Genomic DNA, 17,937 nt, shown 5'->3' with positions numbered 1-17,937 from the left:
CTCCACCCATGGCAATGCTGAAGAGTCAGGACAGTGTGGGATTAATTTCAAATACAAATTATATGACCTTGCATTTAAATGTCAGTTTTTGTACAAACTTGCTGTGTGACCTTGGTCAAGTCACTCAACCTCTCTGAGCCTCAATAAAATGGAGATGATAGTATCTATTTCAGAGAGATGAGAAAAATAAATGACAAAATGTATATAGAGACCATGGCCTGGTGCCTGCCTACAAGTAAACACTCAATAAATGGTAGCTGGTCTATTAGAATCTCTTTTGTTGTTTGTTTAAATTGGGAGAAATTCTTTTCAGGCTTCCTCTGCCCACTTTCTTTCAGTCTGAAAATGTCTGTTTTCTATTCCCCCTTCTTCTCTTTTCTCTTTGATGAGCTGGCTGATCTATTAGTGATCATGGCACACTTTCCCTTGTCCTGAGCTTCTGCTAATTAGGAGGTGGTTGCTAAGAGATGCTGGGGCACACTGGTGAGTGGTTCTGTGTTTTCCTCTTGTCTCTTGTCATTCTTTTTCAGGCTCACTCCATCCCCACCACACCCACCTCACTCTCATCTTCCATTCTCAGATTCTGAAAAGACTTGGAGAAACTGACAAACCTGGATGGCTACCCCTGACCAGAGAGTGCCCTCTAGAGTCCAGAATCCTGCCACCGGACAGACAGAGTGTGGGGCCCGCCCGGGTCGCCTGGACAACCTGGAGTGTAAGGAGACCCAGGAGCTGGCGCCAGCAGAGCTGGCCATGCTGAGGAAGGCACACGAATTCTTCCAGACCTGCGATGTGGAGGGCAAGGGCTTCATCGCCAGGCGGGATATGCAGGTAAGAGGGACGCTAGCTGGGCCTGCCCACCTGGAGTGCCAGATGGCCTGGGCCTCCCTGTCTCAGGTTAGGACTTGCGCCACTGGAGGCGATGTCTTTAACAGAAAAGATGCCATCAAGTCTGTCCTGGAAAGAGGCATCAGTCCAAGCTCTACTGGGAGCCAGATCTCCTGGGTTCTTTCCTGTTCTGGCCTTTACTTGCTGTCATACTCAGGGGGTATTTCCCCTCTCTGACTCAGAAACTCCTCAAAGTTGTGGAAAAGGGTGATAGCGACAGAGGGGCTTAAGTTCGACGTGGTGAAGAACCTCCTGAAACAAAGGTGGAAAGGCACCCACTTGTTGCTTCACAGCAAAGCTCTGAGCTGTGCTGAAGTCCTTCCTGCGAGGTGCTGTGTGTACCTGAGGGAGAGGTACAGTGTCAGGTACAACAGCCCAGGAGGAAGGCATTTCCAGAATGCCCTCAAACCCATCCACACCGAACCCTCTCGTAAGCATTCCCAGAGAGAGACATCGCACATCCTCAGAGCACATCGTTGCACGATGCGGGACTCAGCAAACTTTGTCTGTAAAGGGTCGGAGAATAGGTATTTTAGGCTGTATGGGCCATGCGGTCTCTATCATGACTACATTTGGCGCCGTAGCATGAGCAGCCATAGGCAGGCAATCTGTGAATGAATGACGAATGAGCATGGCTCTGTTCCAATAAAACTTTACTTATGGACACTGAACTTAGAATTTTAAGTAATTTTCAAGTGTCACCAAATATTCTTCTTCTTTTGATATTTTTTTCAACCATTTAAAAATGTCAAGGCTATTCTTAGCTCACTGGAACAGGCAATGGGTCTAATTTAGAGCCTGGGGCATGGTTTGCCCACCTCTGGGCTGGTGCCTTTCAACCATTAGTGCCAAAAGGTTCTTCTCTTATGCTGAGTTATGATTTCACCCTGATTTGAGTAAATAACATGCAGGCTCCACTAGAGCTCCATGAAAACAGCTCCTTTCTCCCAATCTTTTCACCACTCACGCTGTCAAGAGCATTTTTAGAAGGATACATAGCTGTGCTATTAGGAGAAAGACCTACAATGGCCTGGTATTCTTTTTCTAAGTCTAGTTTCAGAAGACACTAAAGCTGGGCAGTGAAATGTGGACCTCCTTAGTATCAGCCCCATCTCTGCTTGCATGTGTGAGCCGCGAGGTGTGGAGGCTAAGAATGAGCCTGTGAACTGGGGGAAGGTGTGGGTCCTTCTCTCTCTGGCCCCACGGGCCTCTCCCAAAGCCCTCCCACCACCTAGTAGCTGCATGGATTGAAGGGAAAGAGCTGGGAAACAGAGCCAGCTATGCCCACCAGTGAGCTCAGGTCACTCCTGTTTTTAGTAATTGACCCCCCAATACATTTCTGTCACTGAAACTCATTCCAAAGTCTTGCTTCACAGGGAAGGCCAGATTCAGTGTATGAGAGAACCATTGACAGACCCCTGTCTGTGAGCTTCATAGTTGCTATTCACAGGTTGGTGGTAGTGGTGGTTGTTGGTGATTATTTCAACGGCATCCTTAACTTTTGCTTTTCCCCTTGACAGAAAGAAAAGGGAGTTCACATTTATTCAGGGTCACTCTGGGTCACATGCACGGTACAGCTCGCTGTGTAGATCCCAGTTCACCTTCGCTGAAGCCCACATGGAGGGAGGGACAGGCATGGGCATCTAAACTATCAGGTGAACATTGTTAAAGGAATCATTGTATTTGGCCTGGTGTGAAGTCAGAAATGTCAAGTCCCAGAGGGAGCAGCTCAGCTCATCCGTCATCCCTCCCCAGCCTTCCTCCCTCAGTCCTCACACCTGACTCAGGTAGGAGGAAGGGGCATGGACATCTCACCTAGCAGACGCTTGTGCATCCACGGCTCTTATTTCTCTGAGCTCCTTCGTTTTCTGAAGTTTCTGTACCTGTGCACAATGCAGCATTTGAAATTTTCTGTACTTTAGACTGAGAAAGTGCTACCAAGAGAGGAGACAGAACACGTCATTTAAGACCATCTCTCTGTTGCTTTCAGTGGTCAATGTCTGGAAAGACGGGCTAGGAAGAGATAAATGATGAACAGCCAGCCTGCGCTCTCTGTGGAAAGCCCATGCGCCCCTTGGTTCTCCTGGGCAGAACCTACAGACATCTGCCTGCTGCCTGTCACTCCCACATACAGCTCCTTTGTGGGGTGGTCACCCTCCTTTGGTTGGCGGCCAGCTCTTTGGACCTGGTCATCACTATCTTTCTCACCATCAGCTCCCAGAACAGCCTCACAGGCACTGGAAGGAGAAAAGTTGAAAGTATTCCACACACACAAATTCAGTCACCAGGAAATGCCCTTTAAAGCAGAGGATGTCTCTCAAGGAAGGAGAGGCTATGGGCCAGGTGGAATGGTGAACCAAGGGGCTGGAGGAGGAGGGTGGAAAAGCAGAGCTGGAACAAAACCACAGGAAGCTTATTGTTTTGAAAAGGGAATGGGAGGCTTAAGTTCTGCCTCTAGTACTCTTGTTCTTCTTTTTCCTGATCAACAAAAGTCCATTTGCAGAGGGTAAGATGGACTTCATAGTCATCTGAGAGGTGGGGGAGACTGCCACCATGATCTGAGCCCCAGCAGGAGGTAATCAGCCCACCCTGATACGCAGGGAGCACAAAAGGAGAGGAGCAGGGGCCAGGAGCAGCCTTTCTCCTTTGAAGTCCTTGGAGGAACCTGAAGGAACGTGGAGGAACCGGAGGTGGGCTGCACCGAGAACAGGGGCGAAAGCTGCCCTGTGCTTGGGCTCCGTGTGCAGACATTCTGGTACAGGGATGGAAGATGGTGGCTTCTGACTGTGTGAACAGAGTTTAGGCAGCAGTTTGAGAGTCCCCAGCCTCACCCATGGCCCCCAAGACCTCACGCTCTCCTCCACAAGGAACCTCTCTAGTTCTATGGATCACTCCAGGCAGAACTAGGGTGCAGGTTGCTTGCAAGGTGGGATCTGGTGCAGTCCCCTAGAGAAGCAGAGTCGTGGGGCTGAGGTCCCTGAGTGAGTTAGTCCTGCCTCGGGGGGACAGAGGGACATGAGAGGGCCAGGCTGGAAAGGGCACAAAGGGACTCCTGCAGCTGGGGGAGGTAGGTGGAAAGCAGGATGGGCAGGAGTGCTCTCTGAAGAAGCCTAGAGCCTCAAAAACCCTACTTACTGATATTTTAGAGGAGTGAGATGCTTACCTACCAACTCCAGGTACCTACCTCCCAACACTGCCTAGAATTCCTGGCTTAACCAAATTGTTAAGGATCATCTAGGAGTTGACAAAACAACCAGATCTGCCCACTACCTGTTTTTGCAAGTAGAGTTTTATTGGAACACAGTGTGTTCATTCATTTACATATTGTCCAACGATAGGCTTGAGTAGTTGTGACCAAGACTGAAGGGCCTACAAAGCCTAAAAATATGTCCTCTCTGACCCTTTACAGAAAAAGTTAGCTGACTCCTGATTTAGGTTAGCAAGAAGACTTAAAGATTTCTGTGGGAAATTGACTTGTGTTTTAATCCTGAATCGGCAATGTGGCTGGCGATGTGAGTTTGTGTAAGTCTCTCCAGTCTTTAGGCCATAGTTCCTCACCTGTGAATTATTTATAGTGCCTCCCAGGATCAGGAGAGGATAAATGAGCATTTAGCCCTGAGACCAGGAACTGGAAACCCCCCCATACATGCACTTGTGTGTGTGGGTGCAGGGTTGTGGGGGGGACTTGTACCCCATATCTTCACCCAGTGCCTAGTGTCCTCCACACTGTGATTTTTCTTTAATTGTGATAACATATACATAATATAAAATTTACCATATTAACCATTTTTAAGTGTGTAGTTCACTGGTATTCAGTAGGTTCACTTTGTTGTGCAGCCATCACCACCATCCATCTCCAGAACTCTTTTCATCTTGCAAAATAGAAACTCTGTGCCCATTAAACACTAACGCCCCATTCCCACCTCCCGCCAGTCCCTGCCACTACCATTCTACTTTCTGTCTATGAATTGGACTACTGTAGATACCTTATGTAAGTGGAATCATACAGCATTTGCCTTTTTGTGACTGGCTTGGTTCACTGAGCATAATTTCCCCAGTGTTCATCCACGTTGTAGCAGGTGTCAGAACTTCCTTCCTTGAATGTATAATATTCCATTGTACGTACATCCCACATTCTGTTTACCCATTTACCAGCTGATGGACAGTTGGGTTGCTTCACACCGTTGAGTGTGAATAATACTGCTATGAACATGGGTGTATAAATACTCCTCAAGTCCCTGCTTTCAATTCTTCTGGGCATATACCCAAAAGTGGAATTACTGGATCATATGGTAATTCTGTTTAATTTCTGAGGGACTGCCATACTGTTTTCCATAGTGGCTGTACTGACATACTGTGATTTTAAGTACAAGTCATCTGTCCTCCTTCAGAGATAGAGAAAGGGCGTTTCTGCTGAAGAGGGCCCCTTCCATTCATTTCCAGCTGCCACTATTCTTGTTTGTGTCCAGTCTATATGAGTGAGGGCGATTTTGCCTCTTAGAGGACATTTGGTGACATCTGGAGACATTTTTGGTTGAAACTACTGGAGAAGGAGGTGCTACAAGCGTCTACAAGGTAATGTCCAGGGATGTTGCTAAATGTCCTGTAATGCACAGGGCAGCTCCTCCCCCACCTCCCTCTCCAGCAAAGAATCATCCAAGATGTCACTTGGATATTGACACTCCAAGACGTCAATAGTGCAGAGGGTGAGAAGCCCTAGTTTACACCAAGCAATCAGCGTGAACCGCACAAATCAAAGCAGAGGGCAGAAACAGGTAGCTCCTGCCTCCTGGACCTCACATCCTCACCCTGAAGGTATTTGGTCCTGGAACCTGAGCTGCACCACAGTTAAGAGAGTGGTTGGTGCTGGGACACAGCTCTAAAGAGGAGAGGAGGGAAACTTTAATTCTCACCATCAAGGTGGATCTCTTCTAGTTTTCTCGTTAAGGAGTGTTCCCTTAGACTGTGTAAAGCTCTGCAAACATTCACTTTAATCTACGTGAGGCATATTACTGGTCTGGTAACCTGAAAGGTAGAGGGGTCTGGCCGGAGAGCAGCAAACGCAGCATTTTTCCATGACTCTTGAGCCTGAGCACTCAGTGCTGCTGCTGCAGGATTGTGCTCTGGTCCAGGTCCAGGAAAACTCCCAGTTTATGAGACCTTGCCCGGGAATCAACAGCAGTGCTGGTCAGAAGTCTAGACCAGTGTTCTGTAAATAGGAGTTCAGCATCCCCTGTGATCACTCTGTCACTCATTTACTTATTCAGTCATTCAACAGATATCTAAATTCTCCATGTTTATCAGCATTGCGCTGGATCCTGGGGACACAGTAGTGAGGAAAAATGAATGGGGCTCCTGTTCTCAGCTCTACCAGTCCACTGACAGGAGCAGACGGTCATCAACAAACCACATCGACATTATGTAAAATACAAACTGAGATGAGACTTATACATGAGAGAATGTGTTTTGGAGAGCCTGTATAACCGGGCGGTCGCAGAGGCTCACTGAAGAAGTGATGCCAGAGCTGAGAGTAAAGCAGAAAATCAGAGTTAACTTGCAGGCGGGAGGGAGGCCCATGTTTAAAGAGCCCTGGAGTTGTAAAGAGCTGGCTGGGCTGTGGGCTTGTGGACAGGGCGAGATGGCTACCTCCCATTTCTTCTCTCCCCTGCCTGCCCTTCCAGGTGGAAGTGGAAGTGGGACAGGATCGATCAGTGGGACAGGATTTCTGGAAGGCTAGTAATGTGGTAGTGCTGGCCAGGTAGACTTCAGGTGGGAGGTGGGCAGGGGTGGAACGGTAATGCAGAGAGGGTCAGAGAATGGATGCATCGAAGGGCCGTTGGACCATGTGGGAGCCCTGAATGGGAAACTGGCTCTTCATCCAGCTCCGGTCACCGGTCACCGCTGTGACGTTGAGCCTCGCAGGTTATTTGCATGGTGGAATGAACAATCTTGTCTGTAGACAGCACTAGGGACCCAGGGGACAAGACCAGAATAAGTTGGTTTTACACGGCTCTGCAAGCCCTGAGAGGAAAGATAAATAAGATAATTATAGTTCTTAAGACTAAAGGATTTTTTAAACAGGGCCAATAAAGAGGGGTTAAAAGATGTGGCGTGGGGCAGCGTGCAGAGAAGCTGAGGAAGCACCAGAACTAAGAAGTACCCAGGATGTGAAGAGTAAGAATTACTTGGAGGATATAATATTGCTGTCCCCATCCTCACTGACAACAGGAAGAGGAAACCAGATTTGAGATGTAGATAAGAAAGACTGGGATTATTCGGTAATGGGAAGGATTGTTGATCAGAGGTGTTGTTAGATTCAGGAATGGTGCCTAAGGTGGAGGATGACGTAGATTTTCCTGGCTCACACTAGCGAGTGACAGGGTACCACGTGTGAGGTGGTTTGGGCGAAAGGCGAGTCGAGGGTCCCACTGACCACTGCAGTTTCCTTCCAGCCCATCTCTAGCCCCAGCACCGTGTGACACATCACATTTCAGATCAGGTCCAGCAATCCTAGGCTGAGGGTGGGGAGGGAAGGATATTCCCAAGGAAAGGCCTGGAATCTGGGTGGGACAGGAGCTTGAATTTTCACCCCACCTCCAGTGTGGAGCTAATGAACTTCCTGCTTGCAAAACGGACTCCCTCCTCACTTCCCGTTCTCTTACTGTGGCTTTTGAGACAGCTGGTTGATGGATTGTTGGCAAGCCAGAGATTCCGCTGTCTGCTAAGCAGTGCACTTCTAGAACTTTTGCACACACTCTCACTCCCCTTTCCTAAAAAAAAAAAAAAACCTCATTCATATTTAATTCAATTCTTCTAAATAGCTTCCACGTCATTCTGTCTTCCCACTTCGTGATGCATCATAGCCTCCCTTAATGGATGTACCTGCCAAATTAAACTTCATGGCATATCAGCTAGCAGATTGCCACAGGATCAAGCCATGTGTTCTTGCACGTTGTGTTATGGGCTTTCACACCTGCTGGCTCTTTCTTTGTTCAGATGGGTACACACCTTCCTTCCTGCAGTCCTGCGTTCATTGTTTTCAGCTGTCAGTTCACTTCCACACAGGCAGTTTTGTGAGTTGTCTCTTGGGTAACTGGGAGGGAAGAGGAGGGTCAGCTGGGATATATAATGAACTCCTTGGGGAGTCCTCATTTGGAGACTTAGATTATTAGGGTGCAAGAGGACACTTGCTTCAACTATGCAAATTGGCTTTGGCCTGGGGCCACTGCGCCTCAGGCAGAAGCCAGAGGGCAGCATCAGCAGCTCGGCCCGTTGTTCCTCATCCCATCTGTTGGTCCCTGCCCTTCCACCACTGTGTGGTCCTAGTGAGCCCAGGACTCAGGCCCGGTGTTTACTTGTGACCTCCTCACACAGCATCTTGGCCAGTTCCCCTCTAAAACACATACTTTCAGGGGATGAATACTTTAAACCAGTGGCATTTAACACCTTATCAGGAATTAGTTGAGAACCAGCAGGGAGCAGGAGTGGGACACAGCCTGGTGCCATGGGTTCAGGTCACTCAGAGGGAAAAAGGGGGCTTATCCAGCGCCCCCTCGGAGTCGAAAGACTAATATGTGTGTCCAGAGAACTTACAAACGTGGTGCTGGGGCCCTGGGACAGGAGTGGCCTCCATCAGTGAAGGCTCTGAGGATAACTCACGCCTGCATCTCAACAGGGGAGGCAGCATGGCAGAGAGAAGGGGGCTTGGGCAGAGCAGGAAAAACAGCACAAAACCTGGCTCTGCCATCACTCACTGAGTGGCCTTGGTGGGTCGGTCTCTCTTTTCTCCCTCTCTCTCTCTCTCTCTCTCTCTCTCTCTCTCTCTCCCTCCCTTCCTCCCTCCCTCCCTCCCTGCCAGGCACTGTGCCATATTCTTTACATTCATTATCTCATTTAATTTGACAGCGCCATGTCATGTGGGTATCATCCTACAATTGAGTCCTGGACAGTCTCCATCCTTTACAGGTGTGAACCCTAGCTTTGGAGTCAGACCTGGAATTGACTCCTGGCATTGTCATTAACTGGCTAGGCAATCTTGAGACAGGTAATAGAACTCCACAGTTCTCTGAAAAATGGGGATAATAATGCCCACCTCAAAGGATTGTCATGAGAATTAAATGCAAATATATATACTTATAAATGATACATAAATATATTGATAAATATATTCATGTTTATATATTTACTTACAACTCACTTAGCAAATTGCCTTGCACATTGGTAGGCATCCAATAAATGGCGGACATCCGAATACTCGAGGAGGGGGAGGATGGAAAAGCGATGTTCAGGAGCTGGCTGCTGGCTCGTGTAGGACAGGGCAGTCTCTAGACATCTTTTGGCAGAGGCTCTGCAGCCCCAGGCAGCTCTCCACTGTCATCACAGGGTTAACCAGTGTGGTCTGGCTTGTTTTCAGAGGCTCCATGAGGAGTTGCCACTCAGCCTGGAGGAACTGGAAGACGTATTTGATGCCCTGGATGCAGATGGCAATGGCTATCTGACCCCAGGGGAGTTCACCACTGGTTTTAGTAAGTTCTGATGGTTGCTGGGGCCCCAGGGTGTGGGTCCACCCAAAGCTACCTAAAGTGCACCCATTCCCCAAGAAATCTGAGGGTCCTTGGAGCACAAGCTTTCCTCCCCTCCTGAAGTTTCCAGGCTCTGGATTTGGGGTGGGGGGGGTGCTTTTTTCACATGTCCTCCTTGGCTGCTCACACCACTGCTCTCTCATTGCTCACCACACTGTCGCTGCCAAGTCTCCTACCACCCAGGAATGCTGAGAGATATGCAAGGGAGCTCTGGCAGAAGGCCTGGCACAAAATGGGGAGCTGAGGTGAGATTTCCAGCCTCTCCTTTCTGCCTCCATACTAGTGGATGACAGAGTAGGGTAGACTCCAACCTGAGTCTAGCTGAGTCTTCCAAGATAAGGGGTGCCAGCTGTCAGAAAAATTTCTAGAAGATTTGAATAGACCAGTCATCCTCAAGATAACTAAAAGGAAAGAGAACTAAGATCCATGAACAAGACAAAGAAACCAGATATGCCATCAAGTCATACTGATCTAATATTGATTAGAACAAATACTGGTCAGATATATCAACAGGCAAGTTTCATCACGCGTCTAGCTCATACAAGGTGCTGTACAGGTTAATTAGAAGTATTTGATGACTGCCCTAACCTTGAGGAGTTTATAATTGGCATGAGCTTATAATTGACAGATTGCTGGATTTGCCAGGCAGTCTGTGTACGGAAAAGTGCACCAGAACCACTAAGTAACTTGTGAATGTGAAGTAGAGCATGCTAGCCATCGGGATGCCGAGATGATAACATGGAATATAGGCAGGCAGGCTGTGGGAGTGCAGGGGAGGAAAAGGTCTGGTTGTGTAGAGAAGAAATCAATGAAGAGGTGAGTTCTAGGACAGACTTTAAAAGATTGAGACCCACCCAGGTGTCACAGTACCTGCCATGCCTCCTGCCTTCCCCAGGTTCTAGCATGTCTTAGAAGTAGGAAAGATACAAAATCCAGAACATGGTACCCAGGGATCTGAGCTATTGGGAGTTTCCCCTTTTCTTCTCTCAGATGAACCTCAAATAATTCTCGGCAACTAAGAAAGCAAAGGCCTTCCTGGGTGAGTATTGCCTAGTTCATATCCTTGTGCCATGCATCCCCCAGGTCACTTCTTCTTCAGCCAGAACAAGCCAAGCGAGGAAGATGCAGGTGAACAGGTGGCCCAGCTCCAGGAGGAGAAGGTGTACCAGTCCAGAGGGGAAGAGGATCTGGGTGACATGGACGAGGACGAGGACGCCCAGTTCCAGATGCTGATGGACAAACTCGGGGCCCAGAAGGTTTTACAAGAGTAAGTGATCACAGTGAGTTGGGGGATGGAGCCCAGCTGAGGAGCAGCCTCTTTATCGGCTCCATTTGGCCGTTAACATTTGTTAAGCCGTCGGTGCCAGGCCCCAAGCTCTGTGCAGTCAGCTGCAGGACTTGCTCCTTGCAGCCTGTCCTTTACAATGACCCGTCTATGTGTCATGGTCCTGGGGCTCTGTCTCTGCTTTTTACACTTTTCTTCATGGGAATTAGCCTATCCCCTTCCCTCCCACTGTCCTCACTCACATTATCAGCACAGTCCTTGGCTCAGCGAGGAGTCTCACACATCAGGGGGCTATGCCTTCAAGGGTTTTCCATGACTTTTGCCTAAGGCTTCACCTCTATTGGAGCCAGCCCAGGGTCTCTGGGGTTGCAGTGCGTCCCAGCCACACCACAATGACCTGCTCCCAGCAAAGGCACTCTATGTGGAAGTGTTTATACGTGGTATCCCTGGACTAAACCAACCCTGTCAGGAAGCCGAGGCAGAAAATTAACCAATTTTTACCAGTAGCTCAGCTGAAAATTTTAGATAGTTGGAACTTCAAACAAAACAATACACCCATTTTATTTTTTTCATAATGTGTTTTGGAATAAAGAGACACATGGACCTAAGTCCTGACATTTAAAACAAAATGAAATGATATAAAATAAAATAAGAAAAAATAAAATAAAGCTAAACTAAAATTGAAATAAAAATAAAATAAAATAGTGATGGTATAGATAGTGGACCTGAAAAACATGGAATGTGTTCTGCCCCCTTTTCCCATTGCCTTTGCCTTTTCATTTTTGGGTCTCTAGGCCTTGAAAGGGTTGGGTGTGTGTTTCATGAGGGGACGGAATGGCCTGAGGAGTGCAGCTGACATGTCCTGAGCTTGGAAAGAGGAGACACTACAGAGCATCCAGGAGAGAAGGGGCCTGCATACACCTGCAGGCCGGAGAAAGTATCTGCTACTTGGTAGACTTTTCAGTACACGTAGGCTGGGCCAGCGATTTGATAGACTGTGTCAGAGTTGAGAAGGACTGGCAAAAGCTTGTGCCGGGCAAGGAGGGGCAGGCAGAGGCCTGGGAGAGGCCTGTGGGAGGCTCTGGATGGGAAGTGATGACACAGCGGCGGGAGCTCCGCGGCAGGATTAGAAGGCCTGGTGCAGGCAGGGTCTGCAGGGCAGGAGCGGGCAGGTGGCTGTCCTGGAGCTGCCGCTCCATGGGGAGCTCATTAGTCAGGCACCTGACTCAGCTTCTCCAAGGTCGAAGCCAGAGCACAGTGACCACTGCCGGTGACCCCGTGAAGCCTTTTCCTGGGGGAGGGGGAAAGAGAGGTGGTGTGGGCGAGCCAAGGGCCTGTAATAAAGAGGCGCCTCTCCGCACACCCATCACTGCCAGGGCAGCCACCTTCCTAGGGTGTCAAATCATGACAGAGCTCACCAGCTGTTCCCCTGAGGACCGTGTGAAAGGCCTGTGCAGAGCTGAGTCAGTAGGAGGTATCCTGGAGAATACAAGGCTCTGGGGAATCTCTCAAGAGTAGCCTGCAAACTTTGATATGCAGAAGATGGCGACAGCAATTTCTATCCACATTGAAGTTGAACAAGAAGGAAGTGGGCTTAAGTTCCACCATGAGGAATGGTCGTGACCCTCAGATAAGCAAATAGAGGAGGCTGTGAAGACTTTACTCACTAAGATGGTTTGGGTGCTGTCCTGGAAACAGGGAGGTGGACAGATTGACCTCCCAGAATCCATTCTAGCCCTGCACTCCCATGTCCTTCCAGGAGGAGTACCCTGGGTGTAGACTGGACATCTGGACTCCAGACTCTTTTTGGTGGTCAGATTGACTGAGTGATTCTGCAGCTTATGGGCCTGGCTTATTTTTCTTCGAGGGTTGGGAGACTTGTCCCTTCTCCAGAAATCTGCGGGGAGGTGATGTGACCATGACTAAGTGGTTCAAAAAGCTTTGGAAGAATGTCAGGTGGGGGCCGGCTGAGTGGCACAGTGGTTAAGAGCTGGCTTGGGACGCCAGAGAGCCCCTGTTCGCATCCCACATATGAGGGCCAGTGACACTGCCCTCTACAGCTAAGATACTGAACAACAGCTCAACCTGGAGCTGGGCTGCCGTGAGTCGCCGGCGACGGCGTAGGCTGCAGACCCTGCTGCAGTGGGCTGCCATGGGCTACCATGTGTAGCCAGCAGCCACAGTGAGCGGCCAGCAGCCGCAGTGAGCAGCCGTCCAGAAGCTGGCGACTGATCTGCCTCGCCCGGGAAGAGCGCAATGATGGTACCAACTTGGGCCAGTGAAGCAACGTCCTCCACAACTAGACTGAATAACAAAAGGACAGCAACTTGTCTATTCCCCTTCCCCCAATTCCCCAGCACTGTTCCCATCCCCCAATTCCCCAATAAAAATCTTTAAAAAAAAAAAAAAGGTCAGGTAGGTCTGCAAATCTCATTGGAGGCACTGACCCGATGGGTGGGGGCCTCTGCCAGTCTCCGTTAGGAATCTGGCCGATGTGGCAGATGTGAGCAGACACACCTAGACTAGCAAGATGGGTCTTGGTTTTTATAATGCATTTACTTCATGAGGGGAGCACCTTGCCATGTGATGGGAGGCCATCGTGGTATCTCCCTGAGACCTTTCATCTCTGAACCCGCTGTGCCATCTCCAGTGTGCCTATACACTGAAGTAGACAGCCACAGCAGTTCTGTGTGGAGACAACAAACTCGTTGTGGGAAATAAGGAGGCTCCTGGCCTCCCCTCTCTTGTTTCCCAGGTTTCTTCATGTCACCCAGTTCAGGACAGGGTTCTCAACAGATACTAAACACTGCTGGGTGGATGAATGGCCTAGGATGACTGGTTGGGTGTTTGGATGGGATGGAGCAAGGGAAGGACGGAGGGAGGGATGATGAGATAGATGGTGCAATAACTAACCAGAGGTAGGCTTATTTCTCAGGGAGTAATGTCTGTGCTCCAGGCACACTGCTAACATGGCATTATCAAATGTCACTCCTGAGGAAAGTTTCTCAAATACAATACTTGTTATACCAGCACAAAGGATTTTATTCTTTGTCCTGAGGGTTTCTGGTTTTAGAATTTAATGGGGTGTAAATCAGACTGCTCTCTGGCTCAGTGGGATCATTGACTATAAATTATTGAATTTCTCCAGAGAGAGGAGCAGGGTCCATGTTGTATGTCACCTCCCCATTCCTCCCTGCTGGTCAGCGTGAGCCTAGGTGTCTCTGTGGCCGTGCGTGCACACATGTGCCCAGGGTGCCTGTTTGGGGGCATGTTGCTCTGTGTCTTTGCCTCTCTGCCTGCTCCACCCCTCCTGACTTTCTGTTTGTCTTTCCATGTGTGCACTCACATCTTTCAGACTTGCTCCTTCCCTCCCTCTCGCCTGCCAGTCATTCCCCATGCCACCGGGGCCCAGGGGGGTGCTGCGTATTCTCTTCCATTCCCCGCAGCGACAATTGCTTTCTGCCATCCATCAGATGACACATCTTTACCTCTCAGCTGTGAGGACCGTCCTTCCTAGGGCGACAAGCTCTCTCGTAGCTCCGCGGCATTTGTCCTCACACGCACCGGGCCACCTTCCCCCTCTCTGTTTCCGGGCATCTGAGATGTGCCCAGCACGTGGCTGTGCCTGCTCTGCACCACCAGCCCATCAAGAGAGATGGGAGAGTAGATGCAGTCAGGTGAGGCAGAGAAGGAGGCCAACAGGATCCAGACAGCCCCGAGTGTGCCTCCTGGCCCATCATTTACCAGCTGACTGGCCTGAGACAGCTCACTTCACCTCTCCTCATCTGCTTCCTCACCTGTAAATGGGAGATGGCAGCACCTGCCGCATAGGTTACTGTGAGGATAAAATGAGCTCATGTGCACACAGCAAGCACTCAGGAAATGTTAGCTACTCTTGTCGTCATAATGATGACACCATTGTTTCTGGCAGTCAGTTTCACATCTGGGAGCCTCTGTGTTTCCATGAATCCTCGTTTCCACACCCCCACATTTATGCCCCTTTTCCTCTTGCAGTGAAAGCGATGTCAAGCAACTCTGGCTGCAGCTGAAGAAGGACGAACCTCACTTACTGTCCAACTTCGAGGATTTCCTGACCAGAATCTTTTCCCAGCTCCAAGAAGCCCACGAGGAGAAGAACGAACTGGAGTGCGCCCTGAAAAAGTGGGTACCCTCAGCTGCTCTCTGTACATATGTGTGAAAAGCAGGAACACAAAGTGTTCTTTCTCTTGTATTCTCTGACGCCTCCTTATCACTGTCTGCCAGAGCGGGGGCCAGCCCTATAGCTGTCACTTTATATCTTTTTTTCTTTCTTTTTCTTTCTTTCTTTCTTTCTTTCTTTCTTTCTTTCTTTCTTTCTTTCTTTCTTTCTTTCTTTCTTTCTTTCTTTCTTTTCTTTCTTTCTTATGTTTAAGCCCTTTCTCACATTTATTAGGCCCTCACCATATGCCAGGTACTATTCTAAATACTTTATAGACACTAGCTCATTTGGGCTATTTATTATTATTGACATTTACAGATGAGGAAATTGAGGAACTGAAAGTTTAAGTAACACCCTAGAACACACATCTCGTAAGTGGCGGAGACAGGATTCAGAGAGAGTTAACCTGGCACCCGAGATGAGCTGGAAAACCCTCTGCCTGCCTCTGGACAGGAAGGCCCCAGCATAACGGACCTACCCCCAACTCTGGACGAGCCCTCAGTCCACTGAATTTCCCCCCTCCTGACCACTCTGTCCCATCATGGTCTCACATCTCTCCTCTGCCCTCTTTGCGCCCAGGGCCTCTCCAGATAGCTAATGATTTCTAGGAGTCCTTCTTTGCCTGGAGGAGGCAGGACCAGGCCAAGTGAACACCAATATCTGAAGTGGTTGTTCAGGAATCGAATGGAAGTCAACCAGGCACCTGTGGGCCATAGATGCTGGGGCAGGGGCAGTCTGGTGATGCCCACCTGCCTGTGGGAATGTGTGCCGTTGGGGTGCTGTGCTTGTCCAGATACATTATACATCGAAGATACACGATCGCAACCAGCTCGTGTATTGTGCAACATGGTGGAACTAATTCATAATCCTGATGGTGCAGCCAAAATGCAGGGCTGGGTTTGGGTAGAGCTTGGAAGGGTGCCGAGGTGGACCTCCCCCATACCCCTGCCATGCACTCTTGTCCCCACCAGGAGATGCGCTCATATTCCATAGGAATTCTCAACAACTCCAACACAGACCACATGCCCCTCTTGCAGACGCTTCTCACAAAGCTTTCTGGTGCCCAGCACTGCCTCCTGGGGGCAGCGCTTCAGAGACTGTGTGGACACGGCCTTAGGGAAAGCATGCAAGCCCCTAGTTTAAAAAGAGATCGCCATGTATCTTACTGTGCAGATCAGCTATCCATACATTACCCCGAGCTCCTTTGCATCTGTGCTTCCCCCACATTAAAAATAATTTGTTGAGGTCCACTGGGTATACACAGGTCTGGAAAACAGGACCTTTATGACCCTGAGTTATGAGAAAGTTGTGGCCAAGCAGTTCTGGAGAGAACATGGTTTGGTTAGAGGAATGTTACGAGCATTCTGGGGAGAGGCCCCCAAGGCTTGGAGAAATGAGGTGTTGAAGGTACACTTCTAGGTAGTCTTTAGCTGACTGAGCCGTGAGCCAGACATCCGAATTTGAATGTTGGCTCTGCCACCTAATAGCTGTGTGACTTAGGCCAACTTACTTAACCTCTCTGAGTCTCAGCTTCCTCATCTGTAAGACTGGATGATAATAATGTCCATCTCATAGAGTTGTGAGGATTAAATGTAGTAATACATGTAAGCATTTGAAAGAGTGCTGGCTGGCACATAAATATTCAGTGAATGTTATAATGATAATTATTATCGTTTTAAATGTTTGTCAGTCTTAGAGGATTTGCTGGGTGGAAGTGGAAAGTTTCAGCCTTGATATAATCAGAGGTGAAGTTTAAGGATCCCTTTCCCTTCCAGACAACATGGTGTAGAGCCTTGCTACTTGCAACTCAAAGTGTGGTCCATGGACCAGCAGCGTCAGCATCGCCTGGAAACTTCTTAGGAATGCAGAATCTCAGGCCTTGCCCCGGCCATACTGAATCTGCATTTTAACAAGATGTCCAGGTGCTTCGTGTGTGGATTTGAGAAGTGGGGGGCTGTGATTCAGGAGCTCTGGGTGGCTCTCCAATCAGCTAGCTCTGTGACCTTGCTCAAGTCTCTTGGCCTTTCTCAGCCTTGGTTTTCCCACCTGTAAATTAGGGGGATGGATTAGTTTCTGACCTTCACTGCACCCTTATGCCCCCCTCTGACCCCAGCGTTGATCACCCTGGGGAGCCACAGCAAAAGTCAGGAGGCACCCCCCAGAGTTCTCTAAAGAGGGGAGGGTCGCAATCTGAATGGGCAAGCAACGTCTCAGCCCATGGCTTAGAATCTTATCTGTGGGACGCTGCTCTGCTGGCCCACACTCCTGCAGAGAAACACCAGTGCTCCTGACCTGCTGCAGCACCTCTTCATCCTTACATCCATCCTAAAATGACCTCTGGTAGTGCTTTTTGCCCTAATTTAGTGATTGCTTAAAAAGCTCTTGAGATGAAAGTCAAGGTCACTCTTGGCTGCATGTTCAAAACTAGCTCTCAGCCAAAGGTCCCGGCTCTCCATGCCCATTGTCTGTTGATATCCCTGCCAGCTACGCCTGCCCTGGGGTCAGCTGATGAAGACTTGCTCCTGGCTGGGGAGCTCGGGTGGGATTGGGGACTCACTCAGTTCTCTGGTCAGTTCCATTTCAGGGGTGTTTTCTGGGTGCAGAACCAGAGAACTACAGGCTGTAGTGAGCAGAGTGATGCAACAAGAGAGGACACACCTGAGTTCCTGCCCAGGGACTGACGCTTACCAGTGGTGTGAGCTCAGGCAACTTGCTTTATCTCTCTGTGCGTTTAGTTTCCTTATTGGTAACACAAGATAATGGGATCGGTGTATTTCAAACTTTTTGTGATTATGACTCACTGAAAGAAATGCACTTGACTTTGCAACTTTCATACACTCATGAGTGTGTTTAACTGAAAAGTTTCATGAAATGGTGCTCACCCCTTATTATATTTACATGCTCTGATATTTTCTATTAGAGTCTCTTTTATTCTCTTCTCTTCAAGACAAAAAAAAAAAGGTTGGTCACATCCCGTTTCTGGG

The 17,937-nt window shown here is 49.0% G+C and overlaps 1 protein-coding gene across 6 annotated transcripts in view; it reads left to right on the top strand.

The window, feature by feature from the left end:
* The window catches only part of CRACR2A (calcium release activated channel regulator 2A), a 140,575-nt gene that overhangs the window by 69,962 nt on the left and 52,676 nt on the right, over positions 1-17,937 (top strand). For all 6 annotated transcript variants that reach the window (XM_019660955.1, XM_019660957.1, XM_019660952.1 and 3 more), the window contains 4 exons: positions 581-831; positions 9,302-9,413; positions 10,554-10,737; positions 14,770-14,916. In XM_019660955.1, coding sequence (XP_019516500.1) covers positions 616-831; positions 9,302-9,413; positions 10,554-10,737; positions 14,770-14,916 — 659 coding nt within the window. In that variant the 5' untranslated portion in view covers positions 581-615. The remainder of the gene's footprint in view (positions 1-580; positions 832-9,301; positions 9,414-10,553; positions 10,738-14,769; positions 14,917-17,937) is intronic.

This window comes from Hipposideros armiger, unplaced genomic scaffold (assembly GCF_001890085.2).
Source record: "Hipposideros armiger isolate ML-2016 unplaced genomic scaffold, ASM189008v1 scaffold_332, whole genome shotgun sequence".
NCBI classification, from domain to species: domain Eukaryota; kingdom Metazoa; phylum Chordata; class Mammalia; order Chiroptera; family Hipposideridae; genus Hipposideros; species Hipposideros armiger.
Note: the sequence above shows the minus strand (reverse complement) of the source record. Positions and strands in the feature narration are given on the sequence as shown.